Consider the following 14,328-nt stretch of genomic DNA (forward strand, 5'->3'; position numbering starts at 1 on the left):
ATGACGTACCACGAATGACCGATGAATTCCTTGACTAAGCTACCAACGAAAAGTCGTTTTGCTCTCTTAGAGGTCAGCGATGATGAGAGCGAAGAAAAACTCGAGGTTGTCGTTAATGAGGCGCGAAGCAAATGCGATGACAGCAAAAGTGCTGGAAAAGCAAAGAAAAAATGTAAGAAGAAGAAAAAGAGCAGACAGCAAAGCAACGAGGTAGTCAAATTATAATGCAGTTACTACTTAATCTCTTGGATAATATTGTAACCTATATTACAAGGTTGCATTTGGGGTCAGACTAAAAAGGCTGATTATGAACTATCGAGTAGTATTAAACATTGTCTTCTCTCCCAGGGTTAAGGAGGATCGTATCTCTGGGAAAACAATGTGAATGTAACCTTTTTTACGATGCAGATCTCCATCGTTCTAGGAGAATGGACCGGTGTAAAGACTGACACGGCACCAAAATGAAACATCTCTCCGAGGGGGAACACTTAAATCATCAAACCTCCCTGAACCTTACTATGAATTTATGATTTCGTTTAGTCATGTAAAACTGCTCTAAAGAATAAAGAGGATTCAGATGGTAAAGAAGTAAGTGTACAAAGTGGAGATTGGGATGAATGGAAAAAAAGAGATGAACAGGTTTGTTTTTGAACTTCTGAAAAGCTATTTATCGAATAAGAGAAAATATCGTGTAAAGTTAGGAAGCAATATCAGCTCCAACAGATTAGTCAGTCGAAGCTGTCCTCAAGGATCCGCATTGGGTCCTCTATTGTGGAATATATTCCAAAACAATCTATCTTATCATGTTAGAGATATATCAATGTACGCGGACGACCATCAGTTTTACCATACAGGTCATGACCTACCCACTACTACATCCAAACTTAGAGACAGTACGGAAAAAGCAACCAACTGGTATGAATGTAATCTATTAGTTGGTAACCTTAAAAAATACCAAACCTTAATTATTGGTAGCAACGATAACTCTGAAAATAACATCGAAGAATGCGCTATCTTAGTAAACAAAGAGAAAATCAACACGACCGCTACTCTCCAATTTCTCGGAGTCACAATTGACTCAAATCTGAACTTCAATAACCATATAAATACTATCTGTAACAAAGCCAGTCAAAGGATTGGTGTGCTTACGAGACTCTGCGACTTGATTCCAACAAATGCAAAATTACAACTTTTTAAGGCAGCCATTTTACCATATAGAACCTACTGCCATCTCACATGGCATTTTTGTAAATCTAGTGATAGTTGCAGATTGGAGAGTTCAAGAAAGAGGCCTAAGGGCTGTATTCAAAGATAAACACTCCACCTTTGAACTTTTGCTGCAGAAAGCTCATTTGCCTTCCCTAGTAAATAGACGCTTACAGGATATATGCATTTTAATGTACAAAGTTAAACACAACCTTAGCCCCTTGAATATTTGTAATAATTATTTCAGAAACAAAATGCTTCCTATAATTTAAGACAGGCTGACTTTTCTATTCCTAGATACAACACAATAACTTACGGCAAACATTCACTATGCTATTTAGGACCTACATTATGGACTATACTGACAACTTATGACAGATCAGTCACAACATTAGCTAGTTTCAAAAGCCGCATACGTAAGCATGACCTCAGCTCCCTGTTAGATGATGGCTGCAGGGGCTGTGCTCTATATACTTCTTAACTCATTTCCTATTTTTTCATACATGATATGACTTAATTTTATTCTTAAGTAGGTAATATTCTTTGTAAATAATTTTTATCCATTTTATTTGTGTCCCCACATTAGTATGGGATATCTCCCAAACTAGAAGGTTCTTTGACACGTTAATAAAGTTTCTATCTATCTTGGCTGATTTCATGTGATATTTTATTCCAGAAAAGAATATTTACAGTTAAACTTTTAGGCACGAAAAGACATTTTTGTTTTAAAAAACTTTTCAACATCCTATATGTCATCTTCTGTTGCAATTGTTTCTTGTTGAATATGAACTTTACTTTACAATAACAATGTGGAATAAGTTGCAAAACGTCTTCATAAAATTAGGCTCACAATTGAAATCCTGAGATACCCTAGAAAAAAAATGTAATTGCGGAGTGGTTCAAGAAAAATTAAAAAAAAAACATTAAACCACTAACAGCTGAAAGTCAGTGCAAAAGATTTATTAGAAAGAGATAAATCTAAATCTTCCCATTTAATGTATGATTCAAAGCCTCTTATCTTCGTCTTCTTCGCAGCAATTTTTTGGTCTTGTAAATGCCCTCTCTTCCCTGTTGGAGAGAGAGGACATTAATAATTATAATAATAATAATTTCATATTTATATTGTGCAAATTAACATGTGGATATGATCAAATGCGCATCACAACACTTTTCGGGGGACTTTGGCTGGACTGCATCAGCAGTTTACAAACAGTGGAAGGAAACTTATTAGAAGATGCCCCCTTCCCCCCCCCCCCCAATTCCCAGTAAACAGGCCAGACCACATCACAGTAATCTCTGCATCCATTAACTAATAATATTAATAGATGCAGGAGACTGGACCTACGGTTTATTCGTCCTCATCTGAGAAGACTAGAATGTCTATCCATTTCTTGATATTATAGAAAGGTAGCGCATTCTCAAGGAGGCAGTGTGGCTGAGTGGTTAGAGTGTCGGACTCATAATCCGCCGCTCCCGGGTTCGAGTCCCACCCTGACCACTGGTTTTGTTTCACGGTAGCCCTGAGTTCAGATCCTTGGCCACGCTTGTAAATAGCCAACTGGTTTGCCTCTGGCCGGTTGGAGTTCTTAATGATGTTCTTAATGATGTTATGTTCAATTTAGACCATTTGTTTCATTTGTTTGCAAGGACCACAATAGAAACTACTGGTTCACCAGTAATTGTGTAATCCTTTAAAAATACTTTTTTTTTTTTGTTTTTTTATTCTCCTCGGTTATTTTAAGACCTTGAGTGTTGGTCCGGCCGGGGCTTGAACCATCGACCTCGACAGTCCAGCGCTCCAACCAATTGAGCTAACCGGGAGGTGGTACCAATTGAGCTAACCAGAGGTGGTTAAACTTTACATGATGAGATGCGGTTAAACATTACATGATGAGACAAAACAATGGCAGCATAGGAGACTGTGCTTATTGCCTTTCGTCTGTCAGAGAAAAATTTAAAAGAAATTGTTTACATTTAGTTTCCTAACAATATCATTTGTGTGATTTTATTAGGGAATGCAAACTAAAACTCTTACACCTCCAATAGACCTTACACTGTAACCAAACATATATTAAAATAAGTAAAGAAACATTGAACAAAAGAGAACAAAGGTGCTAACTTTTAGGGAATTTTCCACTCAATTCTCAAATGCTTTGATGTTTTCAACCAATCAAGTTCCCCTCCATCATGTGTCAATTCCTCGTAAACAACCTGCATTTTATCACATATTCCACACGCAGGAAAAGTCCAGATAAGCAACAACCAAATAAGAAGCCCAAGTTATTATGCCTGAGTCAAAGCCTATGAAATATGGTTAATTTTCATGAGGAGTTGTTTCATTGTGGTTGGATGTTATTGTAATATTTAGTTTGTTTTCTAGAAAATGTCATTAATGGTAAAAAGCCCGATCAATAGTGACCATTTAACATGTAACTGTACTGGGAAAGTACCATTCAAACACAAGATGTGAATCACAGAGAACTCTAAAAGCAAAGAAATGGACATTTAACATGGCAGTCAATGTGGAAAGTAACTATAACCAGCTGATCCTTTCAATTTATGCCAAAAGAGTAACAAGGAAAAAACAAGTCAGATTACTGGTAGCAATCAAATAAGCTTCATGCTTTCACCTATGAACTCTTCTCCTTTTTACCTCTCCATTCACATTCTAGTTTTAAACACAGATAGTGAAGATCTACATGTGTTGGCAGAGCTACATAATGCAAATACCTGTTTTTCCCACTGCCATGATCTTTAATTGGTGTGAACTACCTACTGCAAATATTTGTTTTACCCCACTGTGGCAATCTGATTGGTACATGATACAAACCGCAAATGTTTCTTTTAGCTCAATGCAGCGATCTAATTGGTGCAAGGAACAAGCCACTTTCGCTCTTTTTGCTGACCTAAAGGTATTTTTTGTACAACAGATTTTCTTAGGAGCTTTTCAGTGAAGTTATCAGTGCTTCTGTCAGTCTTTGGGCAGGTTAATCACACCTGCAATCACTTGTTCTGTTCTCCCCTTCTCTTCTGGTTTTGACTTAATAGATCGTAAAATCCTTATATAGAAAAACTATCTAAGTTCAATCTAGACGCCAGTTTGCTACATTGGCTTGTGTGCTTCTTACAAGGTAGATCTCAGGTCACGTGCATAGGTACGGTCAGTTCTAGTTTCCAAGCTTGTGCAGTGAGATACCACAGGGTACCCATTTAGGGCCTATTTTGTTTGCTTGCATGGGTAATAACCTGATGTCTTCCTGGGGCTTGTGTATCAAGTTTGTTGATGACAACCATCATGGAAATTCTGCCAAGAAATTTTCCTTCTGTACTGAACTTCCTTGTGAATGACATCCAAAATTTTGCTAACCCCAATAACATGTGCCTTAATCCTACTAAATGTAAAAGCATGACTGTTAGCTTCCTTCAGTAAAATAGTTATAAGGCGCCCCCGGTTGAATCAGGGGGCACTGTTATAGAAGAGGTCTTGTCATTCAAGCTGCTAGGCGTCAACTTGTCCAATGACCTTTCCTGGGGGACGCATGTTGACTATCTTCTGAAGAAGGCTAACAGGTGGTTGTTTGCTTTAAGGCAGCTCAGGAGAAGTTCTGTCCCAGCGGAAGATATCATCTACATCTATTGCTGCCTAATATGTTCCATACTTGTGTACGCCTCTGCTGCATTTGTCAATATACCGTCCTACTTATCTAAGACCCTAGAGTCAGTGCAGAGGCATGCTCTTGCCATCATTTGGCCAGGTCATTCATACTCAGATACCCTGATGCTAGCCGGTAATTTGAAGCCCTTATGCACGCCGTAGTGCTGCCTGTGAATCCTTTATAAGTCATATTCATAATGACAAACCCCTTTATGCTGCAATGTATGCCGACTTCATAAATCTGCAGACCACTATAATTTAAGAACAAATCGTACTCAGTATCACTCCAAAAAGTCCACCAATCACTTTAAGAACTTTGAGACAGTCAAGTACCTGCCAACTTAATTTATACTCGTTTTTCTATGATAAACATTATCATTTTAGTATTATTACTATTATGTATATGCTGTTCTTATCAACCTGTAATTCAGCATTCTCTGCAAAAAGTTTGAATAAACATTATTATTGTTATTATTTATCATTCAAAATATTCCACTCATTTTACATCTTGTGTTGGTCCTTACATTCTCATCAAAACTGTCCTAGAGCAGGAATAACATGTGCTTGATGTCAATAAAAATGACTTCCTCAGTAATCAAGCATCTGCTCTTTACCTCTAGTTGCACTTGATATTACACCCCTCTATTTCTTCTGTAGAATATTTTAAGTCAAAACAAAAAGATGCAACCTAGGTTCATTAAATAGCTGATCAAATTGTTTTAATTTGTTTTTCTCTTCAGTTTGTCCTCAGTCAGTTCCAGAGGGACCTAGAGGTATGCTGTGGTTTTCCATTTACAATAAGTCAAAATGTCAGGAAAAAACACTGCATTATGCGCTGATTAATTTGAAGCATCAACATCTCCCCCCCACCAGGCAACCCTTGGCATATGACCGTTGTCTGTGCCTTATATACAGTACAGCTACAGGACCAGCTAATTTTTAAAATTACATTTGCTCTTTATGGCACAACTCTTCTTTTGCATAGACAATGTATTGATATTGTTATGAATGTAGTGGAGATACGTCTGATGCACGATCCTCCAGTAGATAGCGCTATTTATGCAATAGCGAAAATCAGACCTGAAAAAAATCAGGCCTGTACGGGATTCGAACCACTGACCTCTGCGATACTAGTGCAGCACTCTACCAATTGAGCTAACAAGCCAACTGGGAGCAGGCCATTAAGTTGATTCGTAATAAATGTAGTGGAGATTTTGCAATGAACACCATCCAGTATTTTTAATGTCTCACTTTCCCTAGTTGTTTTTATTATGATTTGGTAGGCTTTGTATGTAATCCACATTTGTGGTGAACTGACTGATTCATCCAGGCCGGCCTGTGGAGTTTGGTTTTGTTTTGTTTCGCAAGTTACAGTGAGCCAATTTGAAGGCCTAGTCACTTTTCCTCTCACAGTTTATACCATAAATAATGAATAATATCTGACACAGAAAGGCTTTCATTAACAGTTAATCTTTATCTGTATGGAAATACCAGCAGGGTGCTAAATTAAATTAAGATGATGTGGACTCTTTGATAGGAAGCTCTGGAAGTAAGTAAAAAAGATGCTTGGCAGGCCAAACAAATGCAGGTATGTGTACTTAACTTTACATTGACTCAGGCTTATGAGATAATCAAGTGTAATTAAAATAGTCATTCAAAGTTATCATGTACCATTTGAAGACCTGTAATTAAGGGTGTCTATAAAATAAAAACCAGAGACTGCACAGATGGGATCTTGGTGTGGCCTACTGTAATTTGTGAAATCACAGGAACCAAACAAGATGAAATGAAAATGTGTAATTTGCAACATAGAAATCTGTTAATTATTTGCAAAGTAGAACTCTGTCCTTTGCAAAATAAAAATATTCAAATGATTAGTAAAATAATTAGAAATCTGTAATTTGTGCAATTTAAATCTTTATTACACGCCTCGGGCAGTCAGAGGGCCAATAACTAAAATCAACCAATCAAAATGCTCTATTGCTGGTCCAATATTCTCCAAGTATTGGACCGGGCACTGTCTCGAATGGTCCCGAATGATACCACACTTGTGTCCCTTTGAACTTCAGTCGTATAATAAATCTCTTATTAACCAAGCTTGCTTGGGACCGTACTGGAAGAACATCGGCCCTCTGTCTTTTTGTACGGACCTTGCTGTGCTCGGTCCGTACTGTCAAGACCTCGGGCAAATATTCTCCCAGTATGGCCCTCGTGCTTGGTTAATAAGATATATTTATTATCCATAATGGGCTTTACCTCGGTGTAAAAACCTCACAACTGACGTCACCAAAATTAAGGCACCCACATCGTTAGATCGCTAGAACTATAGATCGCTGGATGGATAGAACCAAAGATCGATGGATCAATAGATTGTTAGATCAATAGAGCGGTAGATCGCTGGATCAATGGATGGTTAGACCGATAGAGCGGTGGATCGCTGGATCAATACATGTAGATCGATAGAGCGGTAGATCGCTGGATCGATGGATCAATAGATCGTTAGATTGATAGAACGGTAGATTGTTAGATCGATGGATCAATGGATCGTTAGATCGATAGAGCGGTGGATTGCTGGATCGATGGATCAATAGATCGTTAGATCGATAGCGCAGTAGATCGCTGGATCGATGGATCAATAGATCGTTAGATCGATAGAGCGGTAGATCGTTAGATCGATGGATCAATAGATCGTTAGATCGATAGAGCGGTAGATCGCTGGATCGATGGATCAATAGATCGTTAGATCGATAGAGCGGTAGATCGATGGATCGTTAGAGTGGTAGATCACTGGATCGATGGATCGTTAGATGGATAGCGCGGTAGATCGCTGGATCGATGGATCAATAGATTGTTAGATCGATAGAGCGGTAGATCGCTGGATCGATGGATCAATAGATCGCTGAGAAGCATTGCGTGACAACACTAAGTAAGCCTGTGTGTGATGGAAAGACATCGTTGGATCGATGGATAATAAGATTTACATAATTAGTTTATCGTTGCTTCATTGTAAGTGATAAAAAATCCAAAAACAAGATAAAAAACTTTAGTTTCATTTCTCAAAGTTTACGTAATGTATTCTTCTTTACTTTCGATACCTTGACAATCCTGGGACGAGACTTTTCGTTAACTGATTAACTTTATTATTTCCTTTTATATAATGTTATTGCTGCCTTTTCGCGCGGATTTCAACCTGGTCTAAGCTGTTCACGACCGCGCTCGAAGTCCTTGTCCTTTTGCGAGTTAGTTTTGCAACGTTTTGATTTTTAATATGAGTTCTTTCGCTGAGATACAATCTGTCGCTGATTTAGAGTCAAAATTAGCAGACATCAAGATTCCCTGGGATGAGATAGCCCCTCGAAATATCCAAGACTGGCTAGATATATTCGCCAAGAGCCATGGCACAACGCGTGATTTGCTCCTCACAGGAATGTTACCGTGTACCTGAACACTAATAGGGGACACCACTGTAAAACTTTTCGATTCTTGGAAAGAAAATGGTAATTTGTTTTTTGTTGGTCTTGCCCCGTCTGGAGCGGGCAAAACTCCAGCCTGTAACATCGCCTGTGTCAATCCACTTATTTCACACTTGGAGCCACGCGTCCAGCGAAGCATTTTGGTTGACGAGACTTCTTCGAATGGCCTTTTCAACCATTTTGTCAACTTTCAGACAGGGGCCAACAGAGCCCATGTACCCCTTCTTTGCATCGACGAAGGCTACACTTTCATGCAAAAAGTGATCAGTACATCTAAGTCTGTCTCGCAAACCTCACTTACTATGGAGCGTATCTGCAAACTCTACGACGGTGACTATTGGTACACAGTTAAGGGAAATGGAAAACGTGTAGGAGTACAACGTGCTAGAATGAACATGTCAATCTTCACGACGCCACGGCGATTTCTGACCAAAATCTGGCCCAAGGTCGTTTCCTGTAAAAATGGCCTCGCTGACAGGATCCTCGTCCTGTGCCAAGAACGCGTGCGGAGGGAGATCGAAGAAATAGAAATGTTTTCAACACAGCTTGTGGAAGAAAGTGCGGTGAAGAGGCTCGGAACAGTGTACGAACAAATATATGTCGAACACCACCAAGAGAACGCTATTGAATACACTTTAAGTGCTGGAGCAAGAGAGCTATTCTATAAGTACTGCAAGGGGAAAAACCAAGAAGCCTCGCAATCGGCTGGAATTTTCAGTCCTGAATGCAACGCAAAGTCCAACAAGAACGCTATCAGGTTAGCGCTCAACATGCATATCTTGTGGCACCGTTTGGACATTGCCCTGCAGCAACTGACAGCTCCTACGCCTGGAGTGATAAGTGAAACAACCATGGGTTACGCACTCACGTTACATGATACACTTCTTTCCTTCAGTGGGGTTGCGGAAGCGGTAAGTTTACCAAATTGGATATGATGAATCCTATATTTAGGTTGCAGATCACAATGTGTGTGTGTTTGGGGGGGGAGGGGGGTGGGATGGGTCTGGTGATGGCTTACAATTCCTTTTCCCCACCCAAATACCATTTCTGCCATTTTTAGTCTCCTTTTTTTCCATTTCTGAAATTAATTTTTTTTTTGTTTCTGTTCTGTTTGTTCCTGTGATTCCCAATTCCAGTGACCCAAATCTTATTTTGCAAGTGGAAAAAAATTAGTAAATAAAGAAATAAATAACTAAATAATTGAATAACTGAATTCATTCATGCATGAATGAATGAATGAGTGAATGACTGAATGAATGAATGAATGAATAAGTGAATGATTGAATGCATGTATGAATTAATTAATCAATTAAAAATGAGTACGTGAGTGAGTGGCTGACTGACTGACTGAATGAATGGCAGACGACTGACTGACTCACTCACTGACTGAATGAATGAATGAATGAATGATGGCAAAGTTTTGGGAGCCACCATTATAGGATAAAATCTAGCGCAAAAAATATAATAGTCCAATACTGCAATTTTTGTTTTTTCCACCCTGTGAAGGAACTACAGGACTAAAAATTACTGATAGCATTAGACTCATCTCTTTCCAAACCTATTGATCCAAGATATCAATTTGGTATTGATTCAAAATATTATATTTTCACAGTGTTTGCAGGTCAAGCAAGGCAGCACATCAGTACGAATGTCAGTAACAGATGAGGATGTAAAGCAGAGAATTTTGATGTTGCCCGGCCCTTACTGCAGTTCAAAGAGAGTTTACAACAGCTTTTCATCTAGCTCACACCCAACACTGAAGAAAACTGAAGAATGTATGAGGGACCTAGAGATGGCAGCTCTTGGTCAGGTGAATAAACTTGGGAAGGCAACAGTCTTCTACAAGACTCTTCCAAGCACCCTTATCCATTCAGAACACCATCTAGGGAACCTGAATATGTCTTTGGAGCAATACAAGGAGAAATTTCTTAAGGATGATGACCTCCTAACATCATCCCAGAAAGAGGCAATGCTAGAGAACCATCCAAAGCTTCAAGAGTTAAGAGGATATTTTACATCACAAAATGTAGAACTATAGACTGTCCATGTTTTTAAATTCCATATAATATAGATAATATACCTCCCCATATGGAAGGTGTTTTTCAAGACCACCCTTCCCCTGTCTATTTTTGGTCTCCAAGAGCCCACCCCCTCCCCAGGAGATTCCAATGCCTTCTGTGTGGGAAGCCGAGGTATAGAGATTTCTTGAAGTACTGGTACACATTAGCAGATTACTGCAGTCAAAAGTAGCAATTCCCAAAAAAGTCAAAGAGCAATGTCAATATTGTCTTTATAGACTATTTGCTGCCAGACATTATAACTCAGACTTTCTAACATGGTCAAACATTGTCTCTTTAGAAACAGTTACTGTACCACCGTCACCAGTTGTTAAAATACTATTGTGCTGGAGAAAATGAAACAGAATATGTACTCTTATTTTGCACACATACATTGTTAAGTTTTTCAAGTTTATTTACCAGTTAAGCGAACCAAGAGTAAAGAAGCAACCCTGAAACTTAAATTCTGTTATATTTAACATTACCTGATCATATTTCTACATATTTATTTATTTTCATTTATATTGACATGAATCAGGAACAAGATGAAAGTCATGACTACAAAGTAGAATAATTACCAGTACTTTGTAGAAGCAGTATCCTGAGTTATGCTACAGTAATAAACTGTTCCAGGTACTGTTAAAATCCCCCAAAAGGGGCTGAATATAAATTTTACTTATTCACACAAACACAATTTCTTAAAGTTAATAATAAAATTAATAATCAAACTTTTTTATAATATAGCTAATAATAAGATAAAACATGAACATGGTATAATGCATTATAGCAAATTTAGTAGACTATTGTTACTGTTGCTGTTTCAGGTTCTGCAAAAACCCATAACAAAACCAATATTTAGATATATTTGTTATTTCTAAAAACATATTTCTTATAATAAAATGTAAATTAGCTAAAATGAAACAGTGAAATGGTATTTATCATTGCAAAATGCAGTTATTTGGTTTGAATAAAAGTGTCATTCTGTGTTATGCTAGACTTGCGAACTGTTCCAGGTACATTAGAAATAGAAGGATGGAGTGTTCCCTGTACTCAGGTAACTAATGTATCACATGAAGAGAAGTAACAAAACTCAAATGTCTAATAGGAGATTTACTATCCAACCTTCTTTTTCCCCAAAAATATAACTTTCCAATGTGTTTAGTCTTTTGCACAGTCTGGGAAGTAGTGTAGTATTTGTACTTGTTTTGCGCATTATTCCTACTACAGGAGGCAAAGTTTGATAATAAACAGGACTATTGATTGCACATGAAGTAGGATGATGGCAGGAATAATGCACATTTTGATTACAATATAAAAAAAATTCATTAATGCGCTTTAGCAGGGTGCAAAGAAATTGCAATTTTGCAGCTTTCCCTTTACTGAAATCCTTTTCAATGTCTAAATATTTAACTTCCAGTAAAAACTAACCTGAAAACCATTACTTGCTTGTCGGGCTAGTGGGAGGCCCAGATCCACTAGCCTTGGGCTATCTGATTGGCAGTTCTTTGCACACTAATTGTTCTAGCAGCATTTTAAATAAACAACAACAAAACCACATCTGTTGAACCTTACTCAAGCAACTGTCAATCTAATAAATATTATAACCGACTTAAGGTGATATTAAGTGATCTCTGCCAATCTAGAACCAATTAAGCCTCACCTGCTCCCTTAACAAAGTCTTAAAAACTTTATTATCACTGAGAAAAGAGATTACCTTTCTCGTTATCTGCTCATGACTTTTGGGATGAATACTATTCTTATCAACTTACTGTAAATACTGTGATGCAATGGCACCAATGTCAATGTCACTTCCACCTTTAGTTAGGTTCACTGGATTACGTGGATAAGCACTAGTTCTTCTAGGAATGTCCATTTGCTGACATTGTCCTCGGAATGGGGTCGCTTGAGTAAAAACTGCTTTCCAGACATGCCCTCGGTCGTTAATTCATGGGATCGTCGTTTCCTTGAGCCCACCTGCGTGGGAGAGCTCCTTTCCTCTTTCTTGGATTTTTTTTCCATGTGGGTTTTCACATCCTATGCATTGACACCTGTCACTACAACCACGAACACTTTGAAAGCACTTACATCGCTTTTTAAAGCTATCACATGAGGTTATATTGGACTGTTTCTTTCTGGCGCCTTGCCCACAATGACAACATTCAATGCTGGGTGTATCTTTGTTGTCACAGGATGACAGTTTTTTCATGCAGTCTGATGGTATCTGGCAGCCTGTGATGTGGGCAAGAGCATCATAGTGCCCTGCACCTGAATGGTCAAAAGCAATGAAAATTGGCAGACAGTAAATAGTTTCCCATGGAGTAATTGGTATCACTGGTAGACTTTCCATTTGAGATATCATAACAAGTGGAAGCTTCAGCAAATTTGCCATGGCAAGAGGCATAGAATTGCCTAGATCAGATGCAAAGTGTCCATCAGCAAGAAATAACAGAGCCTCGTGATTGACTGTTTGTTCGGTTCCAATAAATGGTTGGTACTCCTCTGGATGCGACATCCACTCATGTACAGTTAGCTCTCGTAGTCTGGAACTCATTCCATTTTTGTCATTACAAGTCATTAGTCCAAGAAAGTCAAGATGACTGGCTAAATCACTTGATACTGGCACATTTGGAATAATGCTGTTCATAATTGAATGTGCAACAGACAGGAAGAAACAGTTTCCATTCGGTGGCACACTGACACGGACCATGTTGTGGTTTGATATAACATTATCGAGAGTAGAAGGTTCTTTACTGCTTACTAAGCCAGAGTGGAAGAGGGTCAGGCTACTTTTTGTGAAGAACATAAAATTTGGACTAAGTTTTGCACACTGACTAAGGGACTAGATATACTGACAAAGATTAGCCATACATTTGGACGAGTTAATAACTGACTCTTGATGTTTCTCACTCAAAGGAGGCAGGTGTGCCAGAGCTGAAAAGCAACCTGCATTACTAGGTTCATCTTCATCTGATGACGTATTTGAATTATCACATGTTACATCTAAGAAAACGTTCAATTTATCCAAGATTGTCACCTCGTAGTCTGCTTGTCCAATATTGCTATAAGTGTCCCCACTTTCATCACCATTTAGCGAGCCAGGAGTAGCTTGGAAATTACAATAATCATTGGTTGCTTTTTTACTGCTTTCCAGATGGTCAAAATAAGATTGAATTGGTGGTGTTACTCTTATCTTTTTCTGATCTTCAACTGAACGTATTTGCTTTTCATTCCACATGTAAAAGAAGATGCCAAGAAGTGCCAACGCAAACTGAATACCGAGCCATGACTTCTTCATGGTCTTATTTAAGATTCTATGAATCCCTTCATTTCGACTCGTACCTCCAGAGGGTGGAATATCTGATAAACAACCCTTTCGGACGTGAACTAATAATTTCTGAATTTCGGTTAAAGCACTCTGGGGGATAACTTTTGTTCCTTCATATTCTACAGATTTCCACTGTATCAGAAAGTTATCAATGTTTTTCTCAATAATACTCGCTGATGGAGTTGGCTTAGATCTTTTCATTCCACGATCTGTTTGGTCCCTCAAAATCAATTTAAAGTCATGCAGCATTTGCATGCGCAGTTCCTGTAGTGGCCCACTGCCACCCTTCTTTGGTATTTTTGTCACTACTCTCTGTATTGCATGGAAAGGATCAAGCTTTATTGACACTCCATCAAAAACAGTATTCAGTTTGTGCCTCCACTGGCAACAGTTTTCAACATAGAAATGTTCTACAACACAACCTTTAGTGGCAAGTCTGTCTTTTAAACTGGTCAACAGATCTTCCACTTTATCAAACGCTGTTCCCTTGCAAAGTTTCCAGGCTAAAACTATGCCGACTTCGTTCATAACTATAAATAAACAGTCATACAGCTGTATCCACTTTCCCTCACATCAAAAGCCGATATTTGCAGACACTTTAAATGTATGATC

At 38.4% G+C, this 14,328-nt stretch overlaps 2 protein-coding genes and 1 pseudogene across 6 annotated transcripts in view; 2 read left to right on the forward strand and 1 right to left on the reverse strand.

Annotated features, from left to right (window-relative positions):
- Nucleotides 1-21: 21 nt before the first annotated feature.
- LOC111320887 (G kinase-anchoring protein 1) overlaps nt 22-14,328 on the forward strand; it is a 48,277-nt gene continuing 33,970 nt past the window's right edge. For 3 of the 5 annotated variants that reach the window (XM_022923626.2, XM_022923637.2, XM_022923644.2), the window contains exons 1-4: nt 22-210; nt 541-639; nt 5,602-5,634; nt 6,399-6,449. In XM_022923626.2, the coding sequence (XP_022779361.1) occupies nt 22-210; nt 541-639; nt 5,602-5,634; nt 6,399-6,449 (372 nt within the window). Of the gene's footprint in view, nt 211-540; nt 640-4,054; nt 4,119-5,601; nt 5,635-6,398; nt 6,450-14,328 lie in introns of all 5 variants that reach the window. The other 2 variants (XM_022923657.2, XM_088759248.1) reach the window with 2 other exon arrangements.
- Nucleotides 8,179-11,380, forward strand: LOC148732643 (uncharacterized). The gene is made up of 2 exons (XM_088759249.1): nt 8,179-9,245; nt 9,947-11,380. The coding sequence occupies exons 1-2, from the start codon at nt 8,586-8,588 to the stop codon at nt 10,370-10,372; spliced, it is 1,086 nt and encodes a 361-aa protein (XP_088615375.1). The 5' UTR covers nt 8,179-8,585; the 3' UTR covers nt 10,373-11,380.
- The window catches only part of LOC148732644 (uncharacterized), a 3,668-nt pseudogene continuing 857 nt past the window's right edge, over nt 11,518-14,328 (reverse strand).

This window comes from Stylophora pistillata, chromosome 4, assembly GCF_964205215.1.
Source record: "Stylophora pistillata chromosome 4, jaStyPist1.2, whole genome shotgun sequence".
Classification (NCBI taxonomy): domain Eukaryota; kingdom Metazoa; phylum Cnidaria; class Anthozoa; order Scleractinia; family Pocilloporidae; genus Stylophora; species Stylophora pistillata.

Bases quoted from the DNA above. Each gene is read 5' to 3' on its own strand.
- LOC148732643 (XM_088759249.1), top strand. From the start codon at position 8,586: ATGCAAAAAGTGATCAGTACATCTAAGTCTGTCTCGCAAACCTCACTT. The intron at 9,246-9,946 runs GTAAGTTTACCA...ATATTTTCACAG, and splicing joins TCAGTGGGGTTGCGGAAGCG to TGTTTGCAGGTCAAGCAAGG.